The following is a 26,884-nucleotide window of genomic DNA, read 5'->3' on the forward strand; positions in this document are numbered from 1 at the left end:
TGGGAGAGCCATGATTGGCCAAAGGAAGGGTACAATATATAAGGCTGCTTTTTACAGTGGTGGCAGTATGTAGTGTCATAACGTGGAGAGATTGAGAGAACTTGAGATAGATTAGGCAGGTTAGTTAGTGGTGTGCAAGGAAGTTTATATATATATATATATATATATATATATATATATATATATACAATGCATTCAGTGTAGACTATATATACAGTGCTGGCAGTCTAGTATATATATTTATACAGTGCATTGAAGTGGTTAAGGTGAATTATATAACAGAATAAAAAAAAATTGCATGGGATCCCCCCAAAATCCATACCAGGCCCTTTGAGTCTGGCATAGATTTTAAATTTTCCTTTAGAAATTTAATTTTGGTGCGGCACTGTTCTACACATCACACAGATGTTTAATTTGTATTGTTTCACTTTAAGCATTATTAAAATCACTGCTCCTGGAAATGGAAATGTTTTTGCATTGATACATGTCCCTTAGGGCAGTACCCGGGTCCCCGTACACTTTTTATGGCAATAACTTGCATATAAGCCTTTAAAATGGGCACTTTGATTTTTCATGTTCGTGGCCCAATGACTTTAATAGGGTTCGCATGTTCGCTCAAACTTTTTGCCTATTCGCATGTTGGCTCATGCCTAGTTATGATTTTAAAAAGTTTCTGGGTATAGCTCTCCAAAAAATGACCATCAGGTTTGGGCCTTGAGGGTGACACCACACAGAGGCTAGATGATCAGGAATGCGGGATGTCCCTTTTTTACACTACGGTTGGTGAAGGAATCAGTGTCCAATAAGGATGTTTTACTGTTTAAGAGCTATGGAGTGGGATTGAGTCTACTGATGTAAAAAGCAATATTAGAGCTGATGTCAGTGAAGACTCAGAAGGACCAATAGGTTAATACATATACCAGAACACAATCAATCAGTTAACATGTTTCAAGAACTACTTGCTATACACTATAACCTGTTAATCCCTGATAAATTATTGGCTACATGGTATTGCATAGGTAAGTGTTCTTTCACCAGACAACACCTTGGTGATGTATGCATTTTGTAAACTATTAAGTTGCTTTTCCTGAAAATTTGTTCTATGTCACAGAATGATTGTCTTTATTCCTTAAAGCAGAAATTAACTGCCAATAAAAATAAAAAGAAATGTGGGCCCCAGGAGCTTTTTGACATAATATTATGGCACACTAATCTAGTGATCCTCTCCAGCAGTGTGGTGTTTGCTCTGCCCTCCACCACTGGCACTTTCATCTTTACCCAGTCTTCCTCTGAGTTTGGAGTCTTCGGCCATTTTGATTGGTGGAGTCAGGATGATGTAACTCCTGCATATGCACACATATAAACACTAACAGACAGGGAGAATCATTTATGTCAGAAGAGACCTTCTATCGTAAAAAAGCCTACATGTCAAAAAAAAAAAAATTTAAACAGGGCTAGTTTTGCTTTAAAGAGAATATTTGTTTTTAACATATTTTCCTTATTTATTATGGTCAGAACTACATAATATTCTTTAATATATTACTTTCCTGATTTTTTTAGCAGCTAAAAATAAAAGACATCCCTTTTAATAATGGGCATTTGATAAACATGAGAATTTAAGCTTGAACAGGTCTTTTGTAATTATTATTTTAATAAGTTTCAAGCTAGAGAGAGGTCAATATATACTGTGTAACAACAATTTTATTGCTATTAGAATAAAAATAAACATTTTAGTTAATAATAAAAAAAAAAAAGAAATAGTATTGTGAGGCACATGGGAAAGATGATTCGGTAGGCATGGGTGAAGAATATTAAAGGGATACAAAGACAGTAATCAAAATGTAGGAAAGAAAATTGAATTACTTCAAGGAATTTAGTCTGTTAATGCAAATAAATCAGATCAACAGCTCTAATTAAACATACCAGGGCTACTTAGTAAGCCTTTTGATCTGAATTATTTAGCTTTGTGTGCTCTAGTAGGGCCACATTTAAAGTGAATCAGTCAGCAATGGGCATTTGTAAGAATCTCATCTAGAAAATGTGATGTATTGGAGCTGAGCTGATATTTTTTGAAAATGTTTGAGTTTTTGTTTTAATTTCTATTAAACTGTTCTGGCTGTGGAATGGAAATACAGGCACTGTTCTGGGTAAGGGGTTTAGGAAAACATGCTCTGCCCATTTGCATAGCATCCACTACATGGCCCTTGAATGTAATGTTGCAGTGTCGGTAGCTACATTGGCCTAACTCGCAGGTGTACCTACACATAATGCACACCAATCAAATATTTCAGATACAAAGCTCTGGAAATGCCAGGTAATTAATACATTCACAATATAACTATATAGCATCAGAAAATAAAAATAACAGTTACACATCATATTTACGTTTATTGGAGCTTTACCTTTCAAGGATAGCAGTGTGTGCTGTTATTTTAAAAGATGAAAAAAGAAGACAGCCCAAGTGTATTAAAACAAGTCTATTTTAATAGGGAAAAAAACAATATTGCACTAAGAAGAATTGGTAAGAAGTAGGACATATAGAAAGCCAGGAAGAAAAGTCCTCTGTGGTCAGTGGCAGGATTCCAAGAACATTCTGAACAAAAAAAGGAAAGGGCTCGCCAGGAGATGAGACTCAGCAGCATGCTAGCACATCTCCAATGTTGGTGTCTGCTTTTAGGTTTCTGGGGTTGCTAGGCAATGCATTTCGGGGAGAGGGAGGAGGGTGCCTCTGATTTGTCAAGTCTTAATGCCACCAGGGATGTAGGAATTATATAGGGCTACAGGTGTCATTGACAGTCCTAATTCGTAGGCTGCGTAGCCAAAATGAGAAGAGGAAAGTAGAGGTAATATGTATTTAGGTTACAAAGCATTAAATTGAACATTTTAGATTTTTATATAAAGGTCCTTACAATTTTAGAAGCTACTTTAATAAAATTTTTTAACATTAATAAAATATCTGATAAATATACATACATATACACCCCTTTCACACCAGGGCATTTTGCAGGCGCTATAGCATTAGAAATAGCGCCTGCAATCCGCCCTAAAGAAGCTGCACCATTGTGTGTAGTGTGAAAGCCCCGAGGGCTTTCACACTACAGCGGTGCGCTGGCAGGACGTCAGAAAAAAGTCCTGCCAGCAGCTTCTTTGGAGCGGTGAAGGAGCGGTGTGTTTACCGCTCCTCCACCGCTGCTCCCCATTGAAATCAATGGGGCAGCGCTGCAATGCCGCCGGCAAAACGCCGCTATTGCGGCGTATTGCCGGCGGTTTTAACCCTTTTGCGGCCGCTAGCGGGGGGTAGAAGCGCCGCAAATCCGACGGTAAAACGCAGCTAAAAATATTTTACCGCCGACGCAAAGGGCGGTGTGGTGTGAAAGGGGTCATACTGTATACACAGAAGGGGAAGCCTAGTACATGAGTAAATCAAATATTAATAAATTGGGCATGATTGAAAAGTGGATAAGAAAATCACTATTGCTATAAAACCAAAATAATCATTATTGTCGAAAATGTTTCAATATTGTGTAAGTATAAGTAAATTATTGTATGCCTATACAAGGAAGTTATTGTAATGGGTAGGGTTTCTATTATATGCAAACAAAATAGGCTTGATCATTTGGGAGCTTGAAGCTCAAGTCTTCGATTATTATTTTTTTTTATTCACTTTGTACTGTTTTTTTGTTTTTCTTTTTTGTTGGAGCAGAAATTTCAAAGCGCCGTCTGCAGTTAGATCCCTATGAAAGTTGACAGCTTTTGTCTATCAACTGTCAATTACCAATTTTATATTTCTTTCATGTAACAAAGACAAAACCTTTGTTCTATGAAAGTTTTTTGAATATCTATTAACCGTACTGCTGAGCTTATTTAGGACATAGGGTGGCTCTATAGTATGAAAATTAGCCTGGCACTTTAAGCTGATGGGGGAAACGTAAAGTAAATGATAAAACATAAGTAATCTCTTAGAGGTAAAGCTGCACTAATGGAGATGGAAGTGCAGATGTCTGAGATTGTGGGTCCTGTCCTTGGTGAATTGTAGGAGGTCAAAGATATTAAATAGCAATCAAATTAGCGATCATGATCCCATTGCCATTCATTGCAACTCTTAAAGTGATATTAAAGCCTTAAAATAAAAATAAATAAATAACAAACATCTTATACTTACCTCTGTGCAGTGGTTTTGCCCAGAGCAGCCCAGATCCTCCTCTTCTCAGGTCCCAAGCCGACACTCCTGGCTCCTTCCTTCTGCCGAGTGCACCTGAGCTGTGGCTCCATGTGTCCATTTACATACGGAGCCACGGTTTGTTCCCACCATTCCATCTCCTAAATTGGCTCCTGCTGCTGCCAAAAGCCAATAAGGAGTGCGTGTCCCCAGAGAGGCAAGGCTCTTGTGGAAATCGCTGGATCGAGAGGGGGCTAAGGTAAGTATTAGGGGGGGCTGCTGCACACAAAATGTTTTTTACCTTAGAATAGAATGAATGAAGGTAAAAAGCCTTGTGCCTTTACAACCACTTTGAGTTGGTATGTTACCATACATGGAGGCATTGCAGGAGCAGGAAGGGGGAGGGGTATGGTGGCTATAAAGCTTGGAGCATTAACAATAAAAGATCCCTCTATTCCAGTCACTAATTCCTACACAGTCAAATCAAAACAGTCAGAAAAGAATGTCTGTCGCTGCCTGTTGGTACCCATATGCAAGAAAAACATTGCCAAATCTGGGCAAAATCTGCAGGATCAATTGTTAGTCTGCTCACATCTATGGTTACATTTAGATTAAAGAGGAATATTCCATAAGGAAAAGCATTTGTTGACTCTGAGTTTTGTGTTGTTAAATAGAAATGGATCAATGGCTGAACAGTAAAATGGTAAAAAAAAAGTATATTTTTAAATACGTGCTGCTTTCATCCTACAGCACATTCCAAATAACAAAACATTCCTCCATGGAAAACAAGCTACCCATAGCATAAAACACCTGATATAACAAGTAAATAATTCATCTCCTATTAAGAATTTACAGTTCTTTAGTTAGGAGGTTATATTCTTGTCCAGAACCCAATGTTAGGAAAGAAATGAAGCAAGATCGACATCTCTTCACAAACGTGCAGCTCTTGGGACCCTATGAGCAGGTTATAAGTAGCTAATTAAGTGCAGCGATTCACAGCATGTCATTGGAAGAAAGCCCAGAAAGATTGTAAAACTTGTGTACTAATAATGATTTTTTTACTATTTAATGCAGGGAAAGATTTTCCATTTCTCTCTCCACTTTCAACAACTAATGGCTAGATTACAATCCTGATATTTAGAAATTACATGACAATAATTGGTGTGGTAGAAGTGTATTTTAGCAATTCAAATATATCTGTTATTTTCTGCTTTGCGAATTATAGAAAATACAAAAATTTATTGGAGAGAGCCAGTAATATAAAGTTAAATATTTTATCAAAGCAACTATATTTGAAAACAAAAAAAAATATTCTAGGCAATATCCTGTTGCCTGCACCCCACATATTTTTATTTTAAAGGGTAATTTTATTAAACTTTTATTTTTTTTCTCAGGTTAACAACAAACAAAGACAAAACAGCAACAAATAGAAATGTGCCCAACAAGGCACAACACTGAGGCTGCGTACACACGCGGGGACTGTTCGCTCAACTTTGTCCGCTGAACAGTGTTTCGGCGGACAGTCCGCTCGTGTGTGGGCTTTCAGCAGACAGTTTCAGCGGACAGTCTGCTGAACAAAGTTTTTCGGAAATTCCGAAAAACTGTCCGCTGAAACTTTGTTTCAGCGAACAGTCCCCTCGTGTGTAGGCTTGTTCGTCAAACTAAGTTCCGCGCATGCTCAGAAAGGATTTACACGCCGAAGTTTGCATTGCAGTGTATAGGACGTCATTTTCTAGTCCCGTCGTACGTGCCGTTCACGTTATCGCGCACGGTTTCAGCGGACTGTTCGTTCGTCGTGTGTGGCCAAGTCCGTCCATGCTAATTTTGAGCGGACTGTCCGCTGAAACTGTTTGACGGACAAAGTTGAGCGAACAGTCCCCGCGTGTGTACGCGGCCTGAGACGCAGCTTGAAACAATACACAAATCTTTGATCTGTACTTCTGCCAAGAAATATTCAGCTTCACACACACTTTTGGGTGTGCCAGATGCCTGGTCACCCATTGCATGCTGTGGTTCCTTCCACTGACCCCTACATCACTACTGTGTTTTGTAGAGACGTGGGGTTGGTGGATGGAACCAGACATCCAATACTTTCTGCAGTTTCAGATGCTGAGATTTTTTCCTTTTCAGTTTTAGTTTTGTTTAGCTTTCTAATTGTTAGCTGATCTTCATACCCCCCTTGGAAATTCTCTTTATATTGTTTTGAGAACATTACAGGAGGATTAATTATTAGAATGGACAAAGATTGTTAGAGTAATAAAGATTGGTCTTGCGTATTGTTGTTTGTTCAGTAAAACTTTTGTTAATTTATTTTTGAGAGAATAATTTTTTATTTATGTGGTCATATTTCATTCATATGAAATACCTTCGTGTTGCCAGTTTTATTCTGCTGCATGTGCTGAGCTGGGTCTCTGTACCAAAATGTGTACAAAGTTTACCTGTTGTCTCTTTGACTGAGTTTCTACAGATTCTCCAACTGGCCAACTGTCTTGTCCCACTTCCCTATTATTCATTTGATTGGTTAACTTTAAACCTGCTCTACATGGCTCAAATTGTGATGTGTTGGTGGTCCTATAGGCACCTTCCAGCTTGACAAACTTCACTCCTGTGTTTTCTATGGCTTCCTGTTTAGTATAATGATGCAGTGGTTTATGCCCCCGTACTATCGGAGGGCATCAAGACAGTCACGCAACGTGCACCAACCCTACCAAATCATCTCTGCAGATGAGAAAGCAGGTAACAGTGGTTGGGCAGATGAGCAGATGGGTTTATTGTTAGGACAGATGAGAAGGTGATTCAGTAGTGAGACAGAAGAGCATGGGGATACAGTGGTGGAGCAGATGTGCAAGGAGGTACAGTTGTGGGGCAGATGGGAAAAGGGGTACTTTGATGGGACAGAAGAGCAAGGTGGTACAATGGTGGGGCAGATGTGCAGGAGGTACAGTGGTGGGAGGAGATGAGACTTGGGTTCAGCGGTGGGACAGAAAATCAGGGAGTACAGTGATGGGTCATATGAGCTGGGGGGTTCAGTGTTATACCAGATAAGAAGGGGGTTACAGTGGTGGGAAAGATGAACAGGGAGGGTTCAGTGGTGGGGCAGATGAGAAGGGGGTTTATCGGTGGGACAGGAGAGCTGGGGGTACAGCGGTGGGGCAAATGTGAAAGGAAGTGCATTGCTGGGAGAGATGAGCAGTGGGATACAGTGGTTGGGCAGAAAAGCAGGGAGTACAGAGGTGGGGCAGATGTACAGCTAGGTACAGTGGTGGGGCAGAGGAGAAAGGAGGTACATTGGTGGGACAGATGAGCGTGGGGTTACAGCGGTGGAGCAGGGGGGTACAGAGGTGGGGTAGATGTGCCGAGGAGAAAAGAGGTACATCGGTGGAACACATGAGCAGGGGGTTACAGTGGTGAGACAGGAGAGCAGGGTGAACAGAGTCAGGACAAATGTGCAGGAGGTACAGTGGTGGGGCAGATGAGAAACGGGGTTACAGTGGTGAGGCAGATGAGCAGATAAGTTCAGTGTTAGGACAGATGAGAAGATGGTTCAGCGGTTAGACAGAAGAGCATGGGGGTATGGCGATGGAGCAGATGTGCTGGGAGGTACAATGGTGGGGCAGATGAGAAAGGGGGAACATTGGTAGGGCAGATGAGCAGGGTGGTACATTGGTGGGACAGATGAGCAGGGGGATACAGAGGTGGTGCAGATGTGCAGGGTAGTACAGTGGTGGGGCAGATGTGCTGCGGGTGCAGCGGTGAAAAAGATTTGCAGGGGGTACAGTGGTGGGGCAGATGTGCAGGGGGTTACAGTGTTGGGACAAATGAGAAAAGGGGTACGTTGGTGGGGCAGATGAGCAGGGGATTACAGTGGTGGGACAGATGAGAAAGGGGGTACAGAGGTGGGGCAGATGTGCAAGGTAGTGAAGTGGTGGGGGAGATATGCAGGAAGTTACAGTGGTGGGACAGATGAGTGGGGGGTACAGAGGTGAGGCAGATGTGCAGGGGTTTACAGTGGTGGGGCAGATGAGCAGGGGTTTACAGTGGTGGGGCAAATGAGCAGGGGGGTAAAGTGGTGGGGCAGATGTGTAGGGAGTTACAGTTGTGGGGCAGATGTGCAGGGGGTTAGAGTGGTGGGGCAGATGTGTAAGGGGGGGTACATTTGCAGGGGGGTATTGATCTGGGGTGTGAAGGTGAATGAATTGGGGCTGATCTGAAGTGTGAGAATGCAGGATATTCATTTCTCACTACTACTCAAGTAGTTTACAGCATTTATTTTATAATGACATTTTTTGTTCTAAAATTGGCACTCTCAATTTCTTTGAAAACATAGGCTCAAAAGGTTGCCTACCCCTGTTATATACTCTTTTGTAATAGTAACAATGTTGCCTGTTTGTATTTTGGCAGAGGAGGAATCGAGTCTGATTGTCTGCAGCTGGCTTCGGCTAGTCCTAGGGCAGTGATGGCGAACCTTGGCACCCCAGATGTTTTGGAACTACATTTCCTATGATGCTCCACTACACTGAAGAGTGCAAGAGCGTCATGGGAAATGAAGTTCCAAAACATCTGGGGTGCCAAGGTTTGCCATCACTGTCCTAGGGTATATCTAGCAGACATCTCACTTGTATTACTGGGTCATGATTAAAGTTGTTGTAAACCCTTACAAACCACTTTGACCTACAGGTAAGCCTAGATTAAGGCTTACCTGTAGGTCCAAGAAATATCTCCTAAACCTATACAGTTTAGGAGATATTTGCCCGAAGACAGGCACCGCTTTCTATGGCGCAGATGCCGCGCGCGTCAGCTCCCGTGCGCATGCGCGGGAGTGACGTCATCGTGGCTTTGCCGAATGACAGTGGCGGAGCTGCGAGACCCCACCGAGAAGATGGATGCGCCGGACTACAGGGGACAGCGGTGACTTCGCTGGCTCCTGTGTCAGGTAAGTGACACATAATGGGCTACTATGCGATGCATAGTAGTCCATTATGCTTTGCCTTTGCAGGGAATGAAAGAGGAAGTAAACCCATCAGGGTTTACTTCCTCTTTAAGAGTGCTGTATTGCAATAATGGCTCCCAGTGGTTAGTTCGCCCGTTCATCCACGGCAAATGAAAGCGGGATTAAGCAGGAAGATCCCGTATAATGTCTCAAATAGGGAACCCCTGATGAAGTCACCACCTGTGACGTAATGCATAGGGAAGTTACTGGATTAAGGAGCAACCAGAAGTGACACATAGAGACGTTTGTAACACCACACATTGTTTGATCTGCTTGCCATTTTTGGCATTGTTGTATGTAGCCATTTTTTAAACATAAATAAACCTATTAGAGACATAATACGCTATGGGATCTTCCTGCTTATTACCCGCTTTCATTTGCCGTGGATGACCGGGCGAACTAACCAACTGGGACCCATTATTGCAATACAGCACTCTTAAGGACATCATCCCTGATTACCACACTCAGGAGGGCTCATCATTAGAAATATCTGAGTGGAATTTCTTACCCATTTAGAGGTAAGCGCATAGAGAGCACTGAGTGGAGCACACGAAGAGTACACAGTGGATGTCACCTGAAGAGTTTGCCTGTCACATTGCTGCACACCATCACTTTTTGCATTAATTTGCACGTTTACTGTTGAACTTTTATGGGTATCACTACCCAATCTAAATAGGACTGTATTGGTACACCTACACACTTAAAGGTGTACACAAAGGATCATTTGATACTCGGCACTTTATGATAATCTTGCACCATTTTGCACTATTTAGTGTTCGTTCAATTATTATTTAATATTTAGCACCTGATGATGATTTTCACGATCTTGCACTATAATTAATTATCTGCACAGCAGCAGCTATTTTATTCACTTTATGAATTTATGGTAATGTGTTGCGCATTTTTTGAAACTAATTTATTTGTGTAGTTTGCACAGTAGCAGTTTGCATAGCAGCTAAATAATTGCATGCACAGCAAATAATTTATTTGCGTAGTTTGCACAGTAGCAGTTTGCATTAGGATTCACCATTAGTATTGGTATAATTATTGATTTATTGCACTTTATCTATGATGTAGAATACATATCAAACAAGGATATTCCATCTTTGTAGTAATATATGGTATATACTTTGCGCTGATCACCTTTTTTATTTATTTTTGTTCAAGTGCATGGTATACACTTTAGGTCTAGCAGCAATCAACCAATATACCACATTCAGATATTTTTCACTTTGATAGCGCGAGGGAACCCCATTTTTTTCTATATCCAACTCAATATTGAACCCTACAGACTAAGCCCCTGTACACACGGTCGGAGATTTCGACAACCAAATCCTCGGATTTTGTCCGTCGGATCTTGTCCGAAACTGTTGCATACACACGGTCGGACTAAGTTGTCGAAAAATCCAATCATTCAGAACGTGATGACGTAATTTTGTTACGATGGGACTACGTTCAGGCTAGTAGCCAATAGCTTTGATGTAGGAATTTGATCTGAGCATGTGTGGCACTTGGTCCGATCAAAATTCTCTACACATGATCGGAGTATGTCCGATCGAACCAGTTGGTCGGAAAATATTTCCAACAAGTTGGAAAATTGGGTCCGACGGATATTCAGACGGAATCATTCCGATGCATACCACACACAGTCCGATTATCCGACAACACGGTCCGATAGGACACATTCCGATGGATTCTCCGACCGTGTGTACAAGGGCTAAGACTGGGATGCCATTAGAGTTCATGTGCTTGCAAAGGCAGGTGTCCCAATACTTTTGGTAATATAGTACACACTTAAAAAATATTAGTGCCATTTCATGTAGCAACTATTTGTTCCCTGGAAATCCACTTTAATGTGATGATGCTATTTATTTCAGTGTTGTGATAGTACTGGCATTTTTTCTACACACATTTTGTACAGCATTATTTCTATACACTATCTATTTTAGAAAAGAAATATAATAATTAACTTATACTGACACAAAAAACAAATGCAACTGTGATTATTGATACTTCCAATTCACAGTAGGTACTATTTTGATGTTTATACTAATTGGTCTAAAAGGGTAGTATTCATAAGAAGTGCAGACAGTCATTATAAAAAAAATGTCATACTGCTCTACCAATCAACATCCGCCTGGAAGAAAATCACCTGGCTTTTAGGAATAAACTCAAGACCTTCCTCTTTTAGCAGATGACCAAAGCTCGCCACAGCGCCTAGAGGCGATTCAGTTCGCATTGTGCGCTATACAAGTATTTCATTCATTCATTCATTCATTCACTGACCTTTAATTGTGATGGATAAGAAATGACATTCAGCACAGTATTAAGGAATCCTTTCTAAAGTGCTTCAAATTAATTGTTTTAGACTTGTTAATTAAACCACCATTGATTTACTTTTCTTCTAGATCTTTAAAAGAATTACAAAAATCTATAAATCAAAAATTCATTCACATATTAGGCCACTTGTATATTTTAGAATATGTTAAGTATCATTCTATCATTTGGTATTATCCTTGCTCTTTTAAGATGATCGGAGCAGTCCAAAGTCAGCTGATATCCTCCAACAACTATCAGTAGTGTTCAGATAGTATTTCTGTATTAACAGGGGCGTATAGTGCCACCTTGTTAGGATTTTATAATTAGATTCTTGTATTTTCATACAAATTGAAGACTTTAAAGAAAATCTAAGAATATTTTGTTTTTGGAGTACCGTAAAGGCTTTTTTTTTATTATATGGCCATAGTGTGTAAATCTCAGCTTTGCCAATGCATACGTTCTGGGGGTAGTGGAAATACATAGATATGATTTCCTCCTAATTGAGTGAAAGTTTGCATGGGTACAAGGATGTATTTGCCATAATAGCACTTGTGGGCCAGTGCCTAGGGCAGCAAGGACAGGGGATGTGGCACCACGCCTTAACATTTGTATATTGTCCTTTTTTTACCTTTTCTAGAAATTCCTGGAAAATTATAACTACATTATTGCTGAACTGTAAGAATTAAAAGAGGTCATACAATATTGAGGGGAGTCAGGAGGCTGTTTTTCATATAACCATCTTTACTCCCTGTTGTTTGGCTTCTGTACAGTTAAAAATAGCACTGTATACATAAGGCAGACAACATGTCACCTTCAATAGCACATTTTAGCATTAGTGTTTGCTAAAGTAATCGCACGATACATGGGGCGGTGCTTATTCAAAAAGGTAAAGTCATTTGGGTTACCTAAGACAGTATGACGTCTACATATGGTCCAACATTGGTGTGATGCATACATTTTTGGTAAGTATTGAGTTTCATGTTTTTTTTTAAAGGGTAAAAGGTATATGCCATTTAGTAATAACTAGTTAAATCTAAAATTATCGAAAAATAAATAGCATAAGGGCCAGTTTACTTACAATTGTGATCTGAAGATCGAAATGTGCAATTCACAAACATGCATATTCCATGAACTAGATGCAAACCACTACAATACTTTACTTCTCAATAGGTGCTTTATCCCACAAAGCCTTATTTTTTTTTAAATATTTTTATTGAGTTTAAGACATACCTCCACCTCAAATGATCTAATTCCCAGCTCTCTTCAATAGACATCTCATAAACCCACAGCCACCAGCCAGAAGCAACTGCTTTTCTAGTGATAAGCTATGTGATAATTATTGTCAGTTGACCACGGCTTACAAAGTATTGCAAAACTCAACAATTTAATGTTTTGTTGGCAAAATCAGTTGATTAATAAAGAGACTTATTTATTAAAAGATTTGAGAATCTTCATGTGATAAATTGTCTAAATATTCAAATCAATCGTGCAAAACAAATTTTACATATTTCACTTTCACATGCTTGATTAATTAAAGTGAATATTTATACAATTCTTGGTGTAAGCCTCTAGTGAAAATATAGCATGTGTTATTCCTTAATGAATTGTTTCTATAGCAAGACAGCAGAATCTGCACCTGTTTCTCTGTAACTGATGGAATAATTTTTCTTTTGATTTTTTTAAGGATGGTTACATGAGTTTTCTAAACGTCTGGGAATGCCATACACTCTAGTACAACGATATGTTTTGTCAGTAAATACCAGCAGTCACCCCAATAGTAGCGATTTAATCAACCAAACAACTGTGGAGCTGGTGGGTGGACCTTCGCTTCGGAGTTCCTACATCACCTCTTTGTACTTTGCCCTCAGCAGCCTTACTAGCGTAGGCTTTGGAAATGTATCTGCCAACACCGATGCAGAAAAGATCTTCTCCATTTGCACCATGCTAATTGGAGGTAAGTTACAAGAAAATGTCTTCCTCTATCAATGTTTAAGTTCATGAGTTTAAATCCAGGCAAAAAGCTAAAAAGAAGTTGTATTCTCCAAAGGATTTGTATTTCTGTCTGTTTAGTCATGGGATGAAGGCCTGGTTAACACCGATGCAGGTTGCAGTTTGCATATTCCAGGTGCATTTTGCGTTTTTCAGTACGCATTTTTGGTCCCATGAAGTCTAAGGAACCAAAAACCAGAAAAAAATCGCTCGCCCTTGCCATAAAATGCACAGATGTGAATGTGACCCATAGGAAACCATGTTAAATGGACTGTAGCCTATTTCTGAAAATTTGAAAACGCACAAAAAATGCATAGGTGTGAATCAGGCCTTACTCTGTCCTGCTAGACTGTACAGGCAGGTGGATGGCACCATTTTCTCTGTTACATTTAAAGCAGTATTAAACCCAAAAACAAATATTTAATATGTTGCAGCGTACTAATTCTTATGCCACATACACACGATCAGACTATCCGGCGGACTAGAGTCCGCCAGACAATCCGCCCATGTGTGGGCTCCGGTGGACTTTTTCTTCCCAAAAGTCCGGCGGACTTAGAAAGAAGTTTTGACTCAAAATTGTCCGGCGGACAATCCGGCCATCTGTGTGCTAGTCCACCGGACTTTTGAAATGAACGGACTTGCCCAAACATGGAGAAAAGTTCATTAATTTTGAACAGGGCTCCAGGTAGACGGGACTAGTGAAGGAGGTCAATGTTGCCACCTCCATCGGCGAGATTGACACCTCGCTGGGCCCGTCACATGGTATGGACTTAAAGGGGAAGCCTTACACAGAAAAAACGGCGTGGGGGTCCCCCCCAAAGTCCATTACAGACCCTTATCTGAGCATGCAGCCCGGCCGGTCAGAAAAGGGGGTGGGGACGAGCGAGCGACCCTCAACATGGGGGTGCTTTGGGAAGGGGGGCCCTGCGCCCCCCCCCCACCCCAAAGCACCTTGTCCCCATGTTGATGAGGACAATGGCCTCTTCCCAACAACCCTGGCCATTGGTTGTCGGGGTCTGCGGGCGGGGGGCTTATCGGAATCTGGGAGCCCCCTTTAATAAGGGGGCCCCCAGATACCGGCCTTCCACCCTATGTGAATGAGTATTGGGGTACCATGTACCCCTACCCATTCACCTGGTGAAAAAGTGTAAAGAAAAAAACACAACACATGTTTTTAAAATAATTTATTGTACAGCTCCGATGGTCTTTTGTCTTGGGGGGTCTTCTCGCTGGACTCCTCCGCTATCTTCTGCTAGCTCTTCCGACTTCTGGGGTCTTGTCCCCCTCTTTGGGTCTTCTTGCCGGGCCTCCGCTTTCTTCTTCCAGCTCTTTTACTAGCGGTGTTTCGGTCTTCTGCCGCCACCGCCTTCTCTTCTTCTTCTTCCTTGAGATGTTGACTCGATGCTCTCTCTGGCCGCAATGACAGGGGCGCGTTGTGTGGCGACTTATATAGGGACAATGGGCGGGGTCACAGGGTGATGTCACATGGTGACCCTGCCCCTTATGATGTCCCAGTCCGAGCATCCTCCGGGACTGTGACATCATAAGGGGGCGGGTCACCATTTGACATCACCCGGTGACCCCGCCCATTGTCCCTATATAAGTCGCCACACAACGCGCCCCTGTCATTGTGGCCAGAGAGAGCATCGACATCTCAAGGAAGAAGAAGAAGAGAAGGCGGCGGTGACAGAAGACCGAGCCACCGCTAGTAAAAGAGCTGGAAGAAGAAAGCGGAGGCCCGGCAAGAAGACCCGAAGAGAGGGACAAGACCCTCGAAGAAGTCAGAAGAAGACCCCCGGACGGTGGCGGCGACGACGAAGAAGAAAGCCGGGCTCCTCCACTAGTAAAAGAGCTAGCAGAAGATAGTGGAGGAGTCTGGCGAGAAGACCCCCCAAGACGGAAGACACCCGGAGCTGTGCAATAAATTATTTTAAAAACATGTGTTGTGTTTTTTTCTTTATACTTTTTCAGCAGGTGAATGGGTAGGGGTACATGGTTCCCCAATACTCATTCACATAGGGTGGGGGGCCCCCTTATTAAAGGAGGATCTCGGATTCCGATAAGCCCCCCCGCCTGCAGACCCTGACAACCAACGGCCAGGGTTTTCGGTAAGAGGCCCTTGTCCTCATCAACATGGGGACAAGGTGCTTTGGGGTGGGGGGCCACAGGGCCCCCTTCCCCAAAGCACCCCCCATGTTGAGGGCACGCAGCCTGGTATGGCTCAGGAGGGGGGGGCGCTCACTCATCCCCACCCCCTTTCCTGACCAGCCGGGCTGTATGCTCGGATAAAGGTCTGTAATGGACTTTGGGGGGGACCCCCACGCAGTTTTTTCAGCGTAGGGCTTCCCCTTTAAGTCCATACCATGTGACGGGCCAGCGAGGTGTCAATCTCACCGAAGGAGGCGTCGACATTGACCTCCTTCGCTAGTCCTGTCTACCTGGAGCCGCGTTCAAAATGAACGGACTTTACTCCGTGTGTGGGCAAGTCTGTTAATTTCAGAAGTCCAGCCGTGTGTGGGCAGGTCCGCTTGTTCGGAAAGTCCGGCGGACCTCCGCTATAAAGTCCGGTGGTTTGTCCGCGGGATTAAGTCCACCAGATAGTCCGATCGTGTGTACGCGGCATTAGATGTGACGTCTGCATTTGTTTTCATTTTTAGGATTTCTTTCTTTTATTTCAACCTGGAGATCTTGCCAGTAAGTCTGTTCTTTTTCAACAGAACAAGCTGTCCTGCAGATGTATATGTTAGAGGATTGAGACATGCCATTTAACACTGGTAGAGGTGCTTATAGTGATCAGCTTGTAATTATTTATGTAAAACCTTTATCCCAAAAGGAATAAAAATGTTGCTGTAACTGCTTTTAAAGGGTTAGCTAGAGTTTGGCTTCAATTTTGTTATTGTATCTAAATTTGCTAATACATTTTACACTACCCCTCCCCTCAGACTAACAATTCAGCTGCCGCAAAGGTGTCGCTGTTAGTGATGGACGAACTTCCGACGGGACGTTTCGCGAACGCGAAACGCGAACGGACACAAACGTTCGCGAAAACGACCGTTCGCCGCGGGCTCCATTGACTTCAATGGGAGGCGAATTTCGCAAACCTTTAGGTCGAATTTGCGGCCACGGGGTAATTATTAGGGGGTAGCACGTAGTCCCACCACCTGGACAATAGCATAATACATGTATGAGGTGAATTTGGGATCGATAACTACAAGCATTTTTTTTTTATTTGGGAAATTGTTCTGACAATTCAGGACTATGGAGCTAATGAAGGCAATGGAGGAGAGGGAAGGTCAGGGACCAGGGTAGGCAAACAAGAGGGTGCAGGAGATACAGAGCACTGACAGCAGCACCGTAATACAGAGCACTGACATCAGCACCGTGACATACAGCGCTGACAGCAGCTCCGTGACATACAGCGCTGACAGCAGCTCCGTGACATACAGCGCTGACAGCAGCTCCGTGACATACAGCGCTGACAGCAGCTCCGTGACATACAGCGCTGACAGCAGCTCCGTGACATACAGCGCTGACAGCAGCACCGTGACATACAGCGCTGACAGCAGCTCCGTGACATACAGCGCTGACAGCAGCTCCGTGACATACAGCGCTGACAGCAGCTCCGTGACATACAGCACTGACAGCAGCTCCGTGACATACAGCGCTGACAGCAGCTCCGTGACATACAGCGCTGACAGCAGCACCGTGACATACAGCGCTGACAGCAGCTCCGTGACATACAGCGCTGACAGCAGCTCCGTGACATACAGCGCTGACAGCAGCTCCGTGACATACAGCGCTGACAGCAGCTCCGTGACATACAGCGCTGACAGCAGCTCCGTGACATACAGCGCTGACAGCAGCTCCGTGACATACAGCGCTGACAGCAGCTCCGTGACATACAGCGCTGACAGCAGCTCCGTGACATACAGCGCTGACAGCAGCTCCGTGACATACAGCGCTGACAGCAGCTCCGTGACATACAGCGCTGACAGCAGCACCGTAAGCAGCCCCAGGAGGAAGTCAGCACAGCACAGGGATGGTGTGATCCCCTCATAATAAGAACCCCCAGGAGGAAGTCAGCACAGCACAGGGATGGTGGGAGCCCCTCATAATAAGAACACCCAGGAGGAAGTCAGCACAGCACAGGGATGGTGGGAACCCCTCATAATAAGCAGCCCCAGTAGAAATATGACACCGCTCAACCTCTTCAAAGAGGAGGGTAGGGGCATATAGTACGGTGTGCTTTTTTGGGTCAGGGAAGTGAGCCAAATGAATTAAGAAGGTCTGTGTGCTTGATTCCAAAAATTGTTTATAGACATATACATGGTCTACTGATCACATGTGTTGAATTCCTCCGAGATCCATGCCTCATTCATTTTTAGAAATGTGAGGTAGTTAACACTGTGGTGAGCTAGGCGAGTACGCTTATCGGTCACAATCCCCCCTGCTGCGCTGAACGTCCTTTCGGACAGGACACTGGATGAGGGGCAAGCCAACAGTTCGATTGCAAATTGGGCAAGCTCTGGCCAGAGGTCAAGCCTGCCCACCCAGTAGTCTAGGGGTTCATCACTCCTCAGAGCGTCCACATCGGCCGTTAACCCAATGTAGTCGGACACCTGACGGTCTAGGCGTTCCCTGATGCTGGATCCGGATGACACCTGTCGATGGGTCGGCTGAAAGAATGACCTCATATCCGAAGTCACCAACACATCTTCAAACCGGCCTCTTCTTGCAGGCGCTGTTGGATTGGTACCCGCAAATCCTTCTCTGGGAGTGGGAATTGCTCCTCTGCCAGCGCACGCAAAAGCAGAATGCAGCATTTCTCGAAGCAAGGCCTGGAAGTGCTGCATTCTGACAGCCCTCTGCGACGGCGGTAACATTTCCGCCATTTTGTGTTTGTACCGGGGGTCTAAGTACGTTGCCACCCAGTACTGGTCCTTGACCCTCATGCTTTTTATACGGGGGTCCCTATTAAAACACTGGAGCATGAAGGCCCCCATTTGCACTAAAGTGGAAGCGGTGTGGTGGCCTGGCTCCTGCTCATCATCCAGGATAATGTCGTCCTCTTCATTCTCCTCTCCCCATCCTCGCACAACAGGGATCCCAGAAAGGTTTAAAGCATGCTCTTCTTGCTCCTGCTCATCCGCCCCGGCACCATCCTCCTCTGACTCCTCATCAGACTCCTGTTGTTGACTTGTCTCAGATAGAGTAGCCCCCCCTGGGAATTCATCCAGCATTGCGACTTCCTCATCTTCCCGCTCCTGCTCCTCCACAGCCTGATCAATGACACGACGCAATGCACGCTCCAGAAAGAAGGCATAAGGTACCATGTCACTGATGGCGCCATGGCTGCGACTGACCAGTTTGGTGATCTCCTCAAATGGCCGCAGAAGTCTGCATGTGTCGCGCATGAGCAGCCACTGGCGCGGTGAAAAAAAACCCAGCTCCCCAGAACCGTTTCTTTCGCAGAGTTCATACAGGTAGACGTTAACTGCACGTTTCTGCTGGAGCAGCCTATCAAGCATATAGAAGGTTGAGTTCCATCGCGTCGGGCAATCGCAAATAAGACGTCTGACCGGCAGATGGTGTCGCCGCTGAATGTCAGCAAGGCGAGCCATGGCCGTGTAAGATCTTCTGAAATGGGCCGAGATTTTCCTTGCCTGCCGCAAGATGTCCTGGACCCCAGGGTATTTGACAAGGAATCGCTGCACGACCAAGTTTAAGACGTGTGCCATGCACGGCACGTGCGTGATTTTGCCCTGTTTCAATGCGCTAAGCAGATTGGCACCGTTGTCACACACCACTTTACCAACTGTCAAATTGAGCGGTGTTAGCCACTCATCTGCCTGTGAACGCAAAGCTGAAAGGAGTGCCGGGCCAGTGTGGCTCTTTGCTTCCAGGCACAACAGACGCAGCACGGCATGGCAACGTCTCACCTGGCATGTGGAATAGGTTCTGGGGAGCTTGGGCGGTGCAGTGGAAGAGACGCTAGCAGCGGAAAAGGAGGAGGCAGCTGAGGAGGAGAGGGAGGAGGATGGAGTAGGAGGAGGAGAAGAAGAGTCAGGCCTGCATGCAATCCGTGGCGGTAAAACCAAATCTACACGGGTGCCACGGGTTACATGCTTGACGGCCGTCAGAAGGTTCACCCAGTGGGCAGTAAAACTGATATACCTTCCCTGCCCGTGTTTGCTAGACCACGTGTCTGTGGTCAGATGTATCTTGGCACCGACACTGTGTGCCAGAGATACATTCACTTGCCGCTGAACATGGCCATATAGCTCTGGGATGCCCTTCTCTGAGAAATACTTCCTTCCTGGGACCTTCCATTGTGGTGTTCCAATGGCCACAAATTTGCGAAAGGCCTCCGAGTCCACCAGTTTATATGGCAGTAGTTGGCGGGCTATGAGTTCTGACAAGCCAGCCGCCAACCGTTGGGCAAGAGGGTTATCCGGCGTCATCATTTTTTTACGCTCAAACATTAGGCCCACGGAAGCCTGCCTTTTTGCAGAAAAATGTGAGCTTGGCGTGATGGAAGGTGGAGTGGAGGACAATTGTGAGGAGAGAGGAGAAGGAGAAGTAGAAGACGAGGCTGGACGGTGAGAGCCTGCAGTGTGGCTTTGTGTGTTCCGTTGCTCCCACTGGGCTCGGTGATGGCTGCTCATGTGCCTTCTTAAGGCGGTCGTCCCTAGGTGAGTATTGGGCTTACCGCGACTAACGCGTTGACTGCAAAGATTGCAGATGGCAACGCTATTGTCAGCAGCGGACACGTTAAAAAAAGCCCACACTGCGGAGCCATGTGCCGGTGTCCTGGGAGCGCCAGATGTGACCGTACATGGTCGATGACTCGCTCCTGATACATTTGCAGTCTGCTTTGTCCCTGCTGTGCAATGTAAGTCATTGCTGCTTCTCCTCCCTATCTGCTGGTCCATATCTCCCTCTGAACTCCCCTCCTCTTCCTCTCTTGTGGGCACCCACGTGACATCACTAGACACGTCATCATCAACGTCACCTTCCCCACCGCTATAAGTAGAGTAGGCAGCAACACCGGGGACCAACCTCCTCCTTGGGCTGATCTGGGTACTGGCGTCAGACTGCTGAGTAGCGCTTGTTGCTACCTCCTCTTCCTGATCCAATACCAAGAGTGGCTGCGCATCAGAAATGTCCTCTTGATATGGATCGGAAAATAATTCCAGTGACTCAAGCGGAAGGTATGTGGTGGTGGTGGTGGTGGTCGTGTTGTTGGTGGTAGTGTCTTTGGGGGTGCACATAGCAGAGAGTGAAGAAGAGGGTGCAGATCGAGAGGATGAGGAGGGTGCAGAAGAGTAAGGCTGAGCGAGCCACTCAACCAAGTCTGGTGCATCCTTTAAAGTAATTGAACGCACCTTCTGCAACTTCCCACTTTGGCTCAAGCCTGTTGCTCCTGCCCTACCCCTACCACCCCTGCGGAAGGGCCTGCCTCTTCCTCTGCATGTCATTTTTTAAATGACCCTGTGACAAAACTCTTAGTCCCTATACCGCTGAAGGACTGCTGCAGTATAGGTGAGCGGTCAGCAGTGGTGCACGTCAACCCTATCTATTGTGGACCTATAGCGGTCCTTACAGAACAGCAGACTGTACCGCACTCAAGCCTATGTACCGTAGCACCCTATACCAAGTTACCAGTCCTTATAAGAACTTTTGTGGACCAAGCAGGTTGTGTATTAGTGTTTAGCAGACTGTACGTCAGTCCCTATACCGCTGAAGGACTGCTGCAGTATAGGGCAGCGGTCAGCAGTGGTGCACGTCAACCCTATCTATTGTGGACCGATAGCGGTCCTTACAGAACAGCAGACTGTACCGCACTCAAGCCTATGTACCGTAGCACCCTATACCAAGTTACCAGTCCTTATAAGAACTTTTGTGGACCAAGCAGGTTGTGTATTAGTGTTTAGCAGACTGTACGTCAGTCCCTATACCGCTGAAGGACTGCTGCAGTATAGGGCAGCGGTCAGCAGTGGTGCACGTCAACCCTATCTATTGTGGACCGATAGCGGTCCTTACAGAACAGCAGACTGTACCGCACTCAAGCCTATGTACCGTAGCACCCTATACCAAGTTACCAGTCCTTATAAGAACTTTTGTGGAACAAGCAGGTTGTGTGTTAGTGATTAGCAGACTGTACGTCAGTCCCTATACCGCTGAAGGACTGCTGCAGTATAGGTGAGCGGTCAGCAGTGGTGCACGTCAACCCTATCTATTGTGGACCGATAGCGGTCCTTACAGAACAGCAGACTGTACCGCACTCAAGCCTATGTACCGTAGCACCCTATACCAAGTTACCAGTCCTTATAAGAACTTTTGTGGACCAAGCAGGTTGTGTATTAGTGTTTAGCAGACTGTACGTCAGTCCCTATACCGCTGAAGGACTGCTGCAGTATAGGGCAGCGGTCAGCAGTGGTGCACGTCAACCCTATCTATTGTGGACCGATAGCGGTCCTTACAGAACAGCAGACTGTACCGCACTCAAGCCTATGTACCGTAGCACCCTATACCAAGTTACCAGTCCTTATAAGAACTTTTGTGGACCAAGCAGGTTGTGTATTAGTGTTTAGCAGACTGTACGTCAGTCCCTATACCGCTGAAGGACTGCTGCAGTATAGGGCAGCGGTCAGCAGTGGTGCACGTCAACCCTATCTATTGTGGACCGATAGCGGTCCTTACAGAACAGCAGACTGTACCGCACTCAAGCCTATGTACCGTAGCACCCTATACCAAGTTACCAGTCCTTATAAGAACTTTTGTGGAACAAGCAGGTTGTGTGTTAGTGATTAGCAGACTGTACGTCAGTCCCTATACCGCTGAAGGACTGCTGCAGTATAGGTGAGCGGTCAGCAGTGGTGCACGTCAACCCTATCTATTGTGGACCGATAGCGGTCCTTACAGAACAGCAGACTGTACCGCACTCAAGCCTATGTACCGTAGCACCCTATACCAAGTTACCAGTCCTTATAAGAACTTTTGTGGACCAAGCAGGTTGTGTATTAGTGTTTAGCAGACTGTACGTCAGTCCCTATACCGCTGAAGGACTGCTGCAGTATAGGGCAGCGGTCAGCAGTGGTGCACGTCAACCCTATCTATTGTGGACCGATAGCGGTCCTTACAGAACAGCAGACTGTACCGCACTCAAGCCTATGTACCGTAGCACCCTATACCAAGTTACCAGTCCTTATAAGAACTTTTGTGGACCAAGCAGGTTGTGTATTAGTGTTTAGCAGACTGTACGTCAGTCCCTATACCGCTGAAGGACTGCTGCAGTATAGGGCAGCGGTCAGCAGTGGTGCACGTCAACCCTATCTATTGTGGACCGATAGCGGTCCTTACAGAACAGCAGACTGTACCGCACTCAAGCCTATGTACCGTAGCACCCTATACCAAGTTACCAGTCCTTATAAGAACTTTTGTGGAACAAGCAGGTTGTGTGTTAGTGATTAGCAGACTGTACGTCAGTCCCTATACCGCTGAAGGACTGCTGCAGTATAGGGCAGCGGTCAGCAGTGGTGCACGTCAACCCTATCTATTGTGGACCGATAGCGGTCCTTACAGAACAGCAGACTGTACCGCACTCAAGCCTATGTACCGTAGCACCCTATACCAAGTTACCAGTCCTTATAAGAACTTTTGTGGACCAAGCAGGTTGTGTATTAGTGTTTAGCAGACTGTACGTCAGTCCCTATACCGCTGAAGGACTGCTGCAGTATAGGGCAGCGGTCAGCAGTGGTGCACGTCAACCCTATCTATTGTGGACCGATAGCGGTCCTTACAGAACAGCAGACTGTACCGCACTCAAGCCTATGTACCGTAGCACCCTATACCAAGTTACCAGTCCTTATAAGAACTTTTGTGGACCAAGCAGGTTGTGTATTAGTGTTTAGCAGACTGTACGTCAGTCCCTATACCGCTGAAGGACTGCTGCAGTATAGGGCAGCGGTCAGCAGTGGTGCACGTCAACCCTATCTATTGTGGACCGATAGCGGTCCTTACAGAACAGCAGACTGTACCGCACTCAAGCCTATGTACCGTAGCACCCTATACCAAGTTACCAGTCCTTATAAGAACTTTTGTGGAACAAGCAGGTTGTGTGTTAGTGATTAGCAGACTGTACGTCAGTCCCTATACCGCTGAAGGACTGCTGCAGTATAGGTGAGCGGTCAGCAGTGGTGCACGTCAACCCTATCTATTGTGGACCGATAGCGGTCCTTACAGAACAGCAGACTGTACCGCACTCAAGCCTATGTACCGTAGCACCCTATACCAAGTTACCAGTCCTTATAAGAACTTTTGTGGACCAAGCAGGTTGTGTATTAGTGTTTAGCAGACTGTACGTCAGTCCCTATACCGCTGAAGGACTGCTGCAGTATAGGGCAGCGGTCAGCAGTGGTGCACGTCAACCCTATCTATTGTGGACCGATAGCGGTCCTTACAGAACAGCAGACTGTACCGCACTCAAGCCTATGTACCGTAGCACCCTATACCAAGTTACCAGTCCTTATAAGAACTTTTGTGGACCAAGCAGGTTGTGTATTAGTGTTTAGCAGACTGTACGTCAGTCCCTATACCGCTGAAGGACTGCTGCAGTATAGGGCAGCGGTCAGCAGTGGTGCACGTCAACCCTATCTATTGTGGACCGATAGCGGTCCTTACAGAACAGCAGACTGTACCGCACTCAAGCCTATGTACCGTAGCACCCTATACCAAGTTACCAGTCCTTATAAGAACTTTTGTGGAACAAGCAGGTTGTGTGTTAGTGATTAGCAGACTGTACGTCAGTCCCTATACCGCTGAAGGACTGCTGCAGTATAGGGCAGCGGTCAGCAGTGGTGCACGTCAACCCTATCTATTGTGGACCGATAGCGGTCCTTACAGAACAGCAGACTGTACCGCACTCAAGCCTATGTACCGTAGCACCCTATACCAAGTTACCAGTCCTTATAAGAACTTTTGTGGAACAAGTGAGTTGTGAATGTTTAGCAGACTGCAGCAGAAGGGCAGCAGTCAAGTATAATATCCTTTCTATATTTGGAAGAAAGAATATTATACATGTACAAGCCTATTACTGTACCACTGATACCAGTCCTGAAAAGAACCTTTGTGGAACTAATAATAACAGCAAGTCTTTAAAATTACCCTCACTGCCTGACAACACTGCTTCCTTCCTGTCCCTATACAAATTGGCAAAAAAAGAGAACGATTAGTGGTTACTGGAACAGCTCTTTTGTGGACCTTGATAGTAACAGCTAATGATGATGATGATGATGATGATGATGAAAGACTAATCTGGCTGTCCCTGTAGCATACACCGTCCTTTCCCTTTCTCTAAACTAACAAAAGACACTCAGGCTGCTGCAAGAATCAGCAGCACAGCAAACCTATCAACACCTAACACCTATACCAGTCCTGAAAAGAACTTTTGTGTACCAAATAGCTAGTGGTTTATCTCTCCCTACTCCACACAGGAACCTGTCCCTATCTTAACAGAAGAAAGAATGTAAAATGGCCACCGGATCGGGTGTATTTATAGGTTAGGGGGAATGTACAAGTGTCCATGTGCTGTCATGTCTCAATTGGCTGTCCTGTATCACATGATAAACGTGTCACCAAAGGTTAAAGTTCTTGTATACATTAAACACGTAAGTCCGCCGCGGCGAACGACGGAAAAAGGCGTTCGAACGTGCGGACCGCGAATGTCGGAAATTCGCCGCGAAACGACCGCCGGGCGAACCGTTCGGCCATCACTAGTCGCTGTTACTCCTTTATCCAGAGTGTAGGCACCCTAATATAGGAGGTGTGTTACTGTCCAGATCACAGGTGGAAACAGAGGAGAATAAAGCATATAAACTAAGGCCGGGTACACACGAGAGGATTGTCCGTCCAACTAAGTCCGTCAGACAATCCGACAGACAGTCTGTCCTACTTTTGAATGAACGGACTTGACCACACACGACGAACAGACAGTCCGCTGAAAGCTTGCGCGATGACGTGTACGGCACGTACGACGGGACTAGAAATTCGACGTCCAATACACTGCAATGCAACCTTCGGCCGTGTAAATCCTTTCTGAGCATGCGCCATACTTAGTCCGTCGAACTAGCCTACTCACGAGCGGACTGTCCGCTGAAACCAAGTTTGGACGGACAATATTACGGAAATTCCGAAAGACTTATGCCCCGTACACACGAGCGGACTTAAGTCCGACAGACTTCCAAAGGAGTTCCGTCTGAGTTCTGCTGGAATTCCGACGGAGTTCTGACAGACTTTTCGGCCGAACGGACTTGGCCACACACAATCACACTAAACTCCGACGGATTCGAACGTGATGACGTACGACTGGACTCGAATAAGGAAGTTCATAGCCAGTAGCCAATAGCTGCCCTAGCGTCGGTTTTAGTCCGTCGGAGTAGCATACACACGAGCGGAGTTTTCGAAGGGGACCGGGTCCGGCGGAGTTCCGTCGGGAAAATTTGAAGCATGCTTCATTTCTAAAGTCCGTCAGACTTTGGCGAATCAAAAGTCCGTTGCAGCCCACACACGATCGGATAGTCTGACGGACTCGGTCCTTCGGACTTTGGATGTTGAAAAGTCCGCTCGTGTGTACGGGGCATTAGTCCGCCAGACTGTCCGCTGAAAAAGTCCGCTGAAGCCCACACACGAGCGGATTGTCCGCTGAAACACGTTTCAGCGGACTAAGTTGGACGGACAATCCTCTCGTGTGTACGCGGCCTAAAACTAATGCAACCACCACATCTAATGATTGGTAAGCTGCACAATATTAAATGCATATAGCCAGCACCCGCTGTAGCTCTTGCAATACTTAATTTACTTGAGGGAATACAACATTCAATACTCCAGGCTCACACATATCGACCCTCAGTGGGTCTTAATCATAGCTGCACAATATAATATTTTTGGGTTGGGGTTTGATACCACTTTAAGGGATAGAATCAGGGCTTTTTTTCAGCAGGAACTAGGGGGAACTCAGTTCCACCACCTCTGGCTCAGTTATTCTGCTCCTTGCTCACCACTATCATTTGGTAACACTGAAGTCCAGCTTCTGCGTTTACAAGTGATAACTTATCTCCCAGTAGCTCCCACAGGTCAGATCTCCTGCGCAGATCCCACTGATGCTGGACAGGGACAAGGGAGATATAGAACAGGTGCCCAGGGTTCAGTGCAGTCATGGGGAGGAGAGGGTTTGTGGTAGGCTGCACCCTCTGTGGTCTCCATTTTTTCCCTGGTGACCAGTTGTTAATGCTCCTACTGCATGATCTCCTTTGCAAGTGACTATAGTATAGTATGCTGGGAGGTGCTACAGCCGGATAGGTGTTTCAGCTTAATATTGCAACAAAGGTAAGGCATGTGACAGATGGTGGAGCTTTTTAGGAGGGGGG

At 45.4% G+C, this 26,884-nt stretch overlaps 1 protein-coding gene across 1 annotated transcript in view; it reads left to right on the forward strand.

Moving 5' to 3' along the window:
- Positions 1-26,884, forward strand: part of LOC143924231 (voltage-gated delayed rectifier potassium channel KCNH8-like) — a 712,305-nt gene that overhangs the window by 598,549 nt on the left and 86,872 nt on the right. The window contains exon 8 of the mRNA XM_077448423.1: positions 13,153-13,422. Within this exon, the coding sequence (XP_077304549.1) occupies positions 13,153-13,422 (270 nt within the window). The remainder of the gene's footprint in view (positions 1-13,152; positions 13,423-26,884) is intronic.

Source organism: Lithobates pipiens, unplaced genomic scaffold (genome assembly GCF_037356315.1).
Source record: "Lithobates pipiens isolate NorthernLeopardFrog02 unplaced genomic scaffold, aLitPip1_a1.2 Scaffold_22, whole genome shotgun sequence".
NCBI classification, from domain to species: Eukaryota; Metazoa; Chordata; class Amphibia; order Anura; family Ranidae; genus Lithobates; species Lithobates pipiens.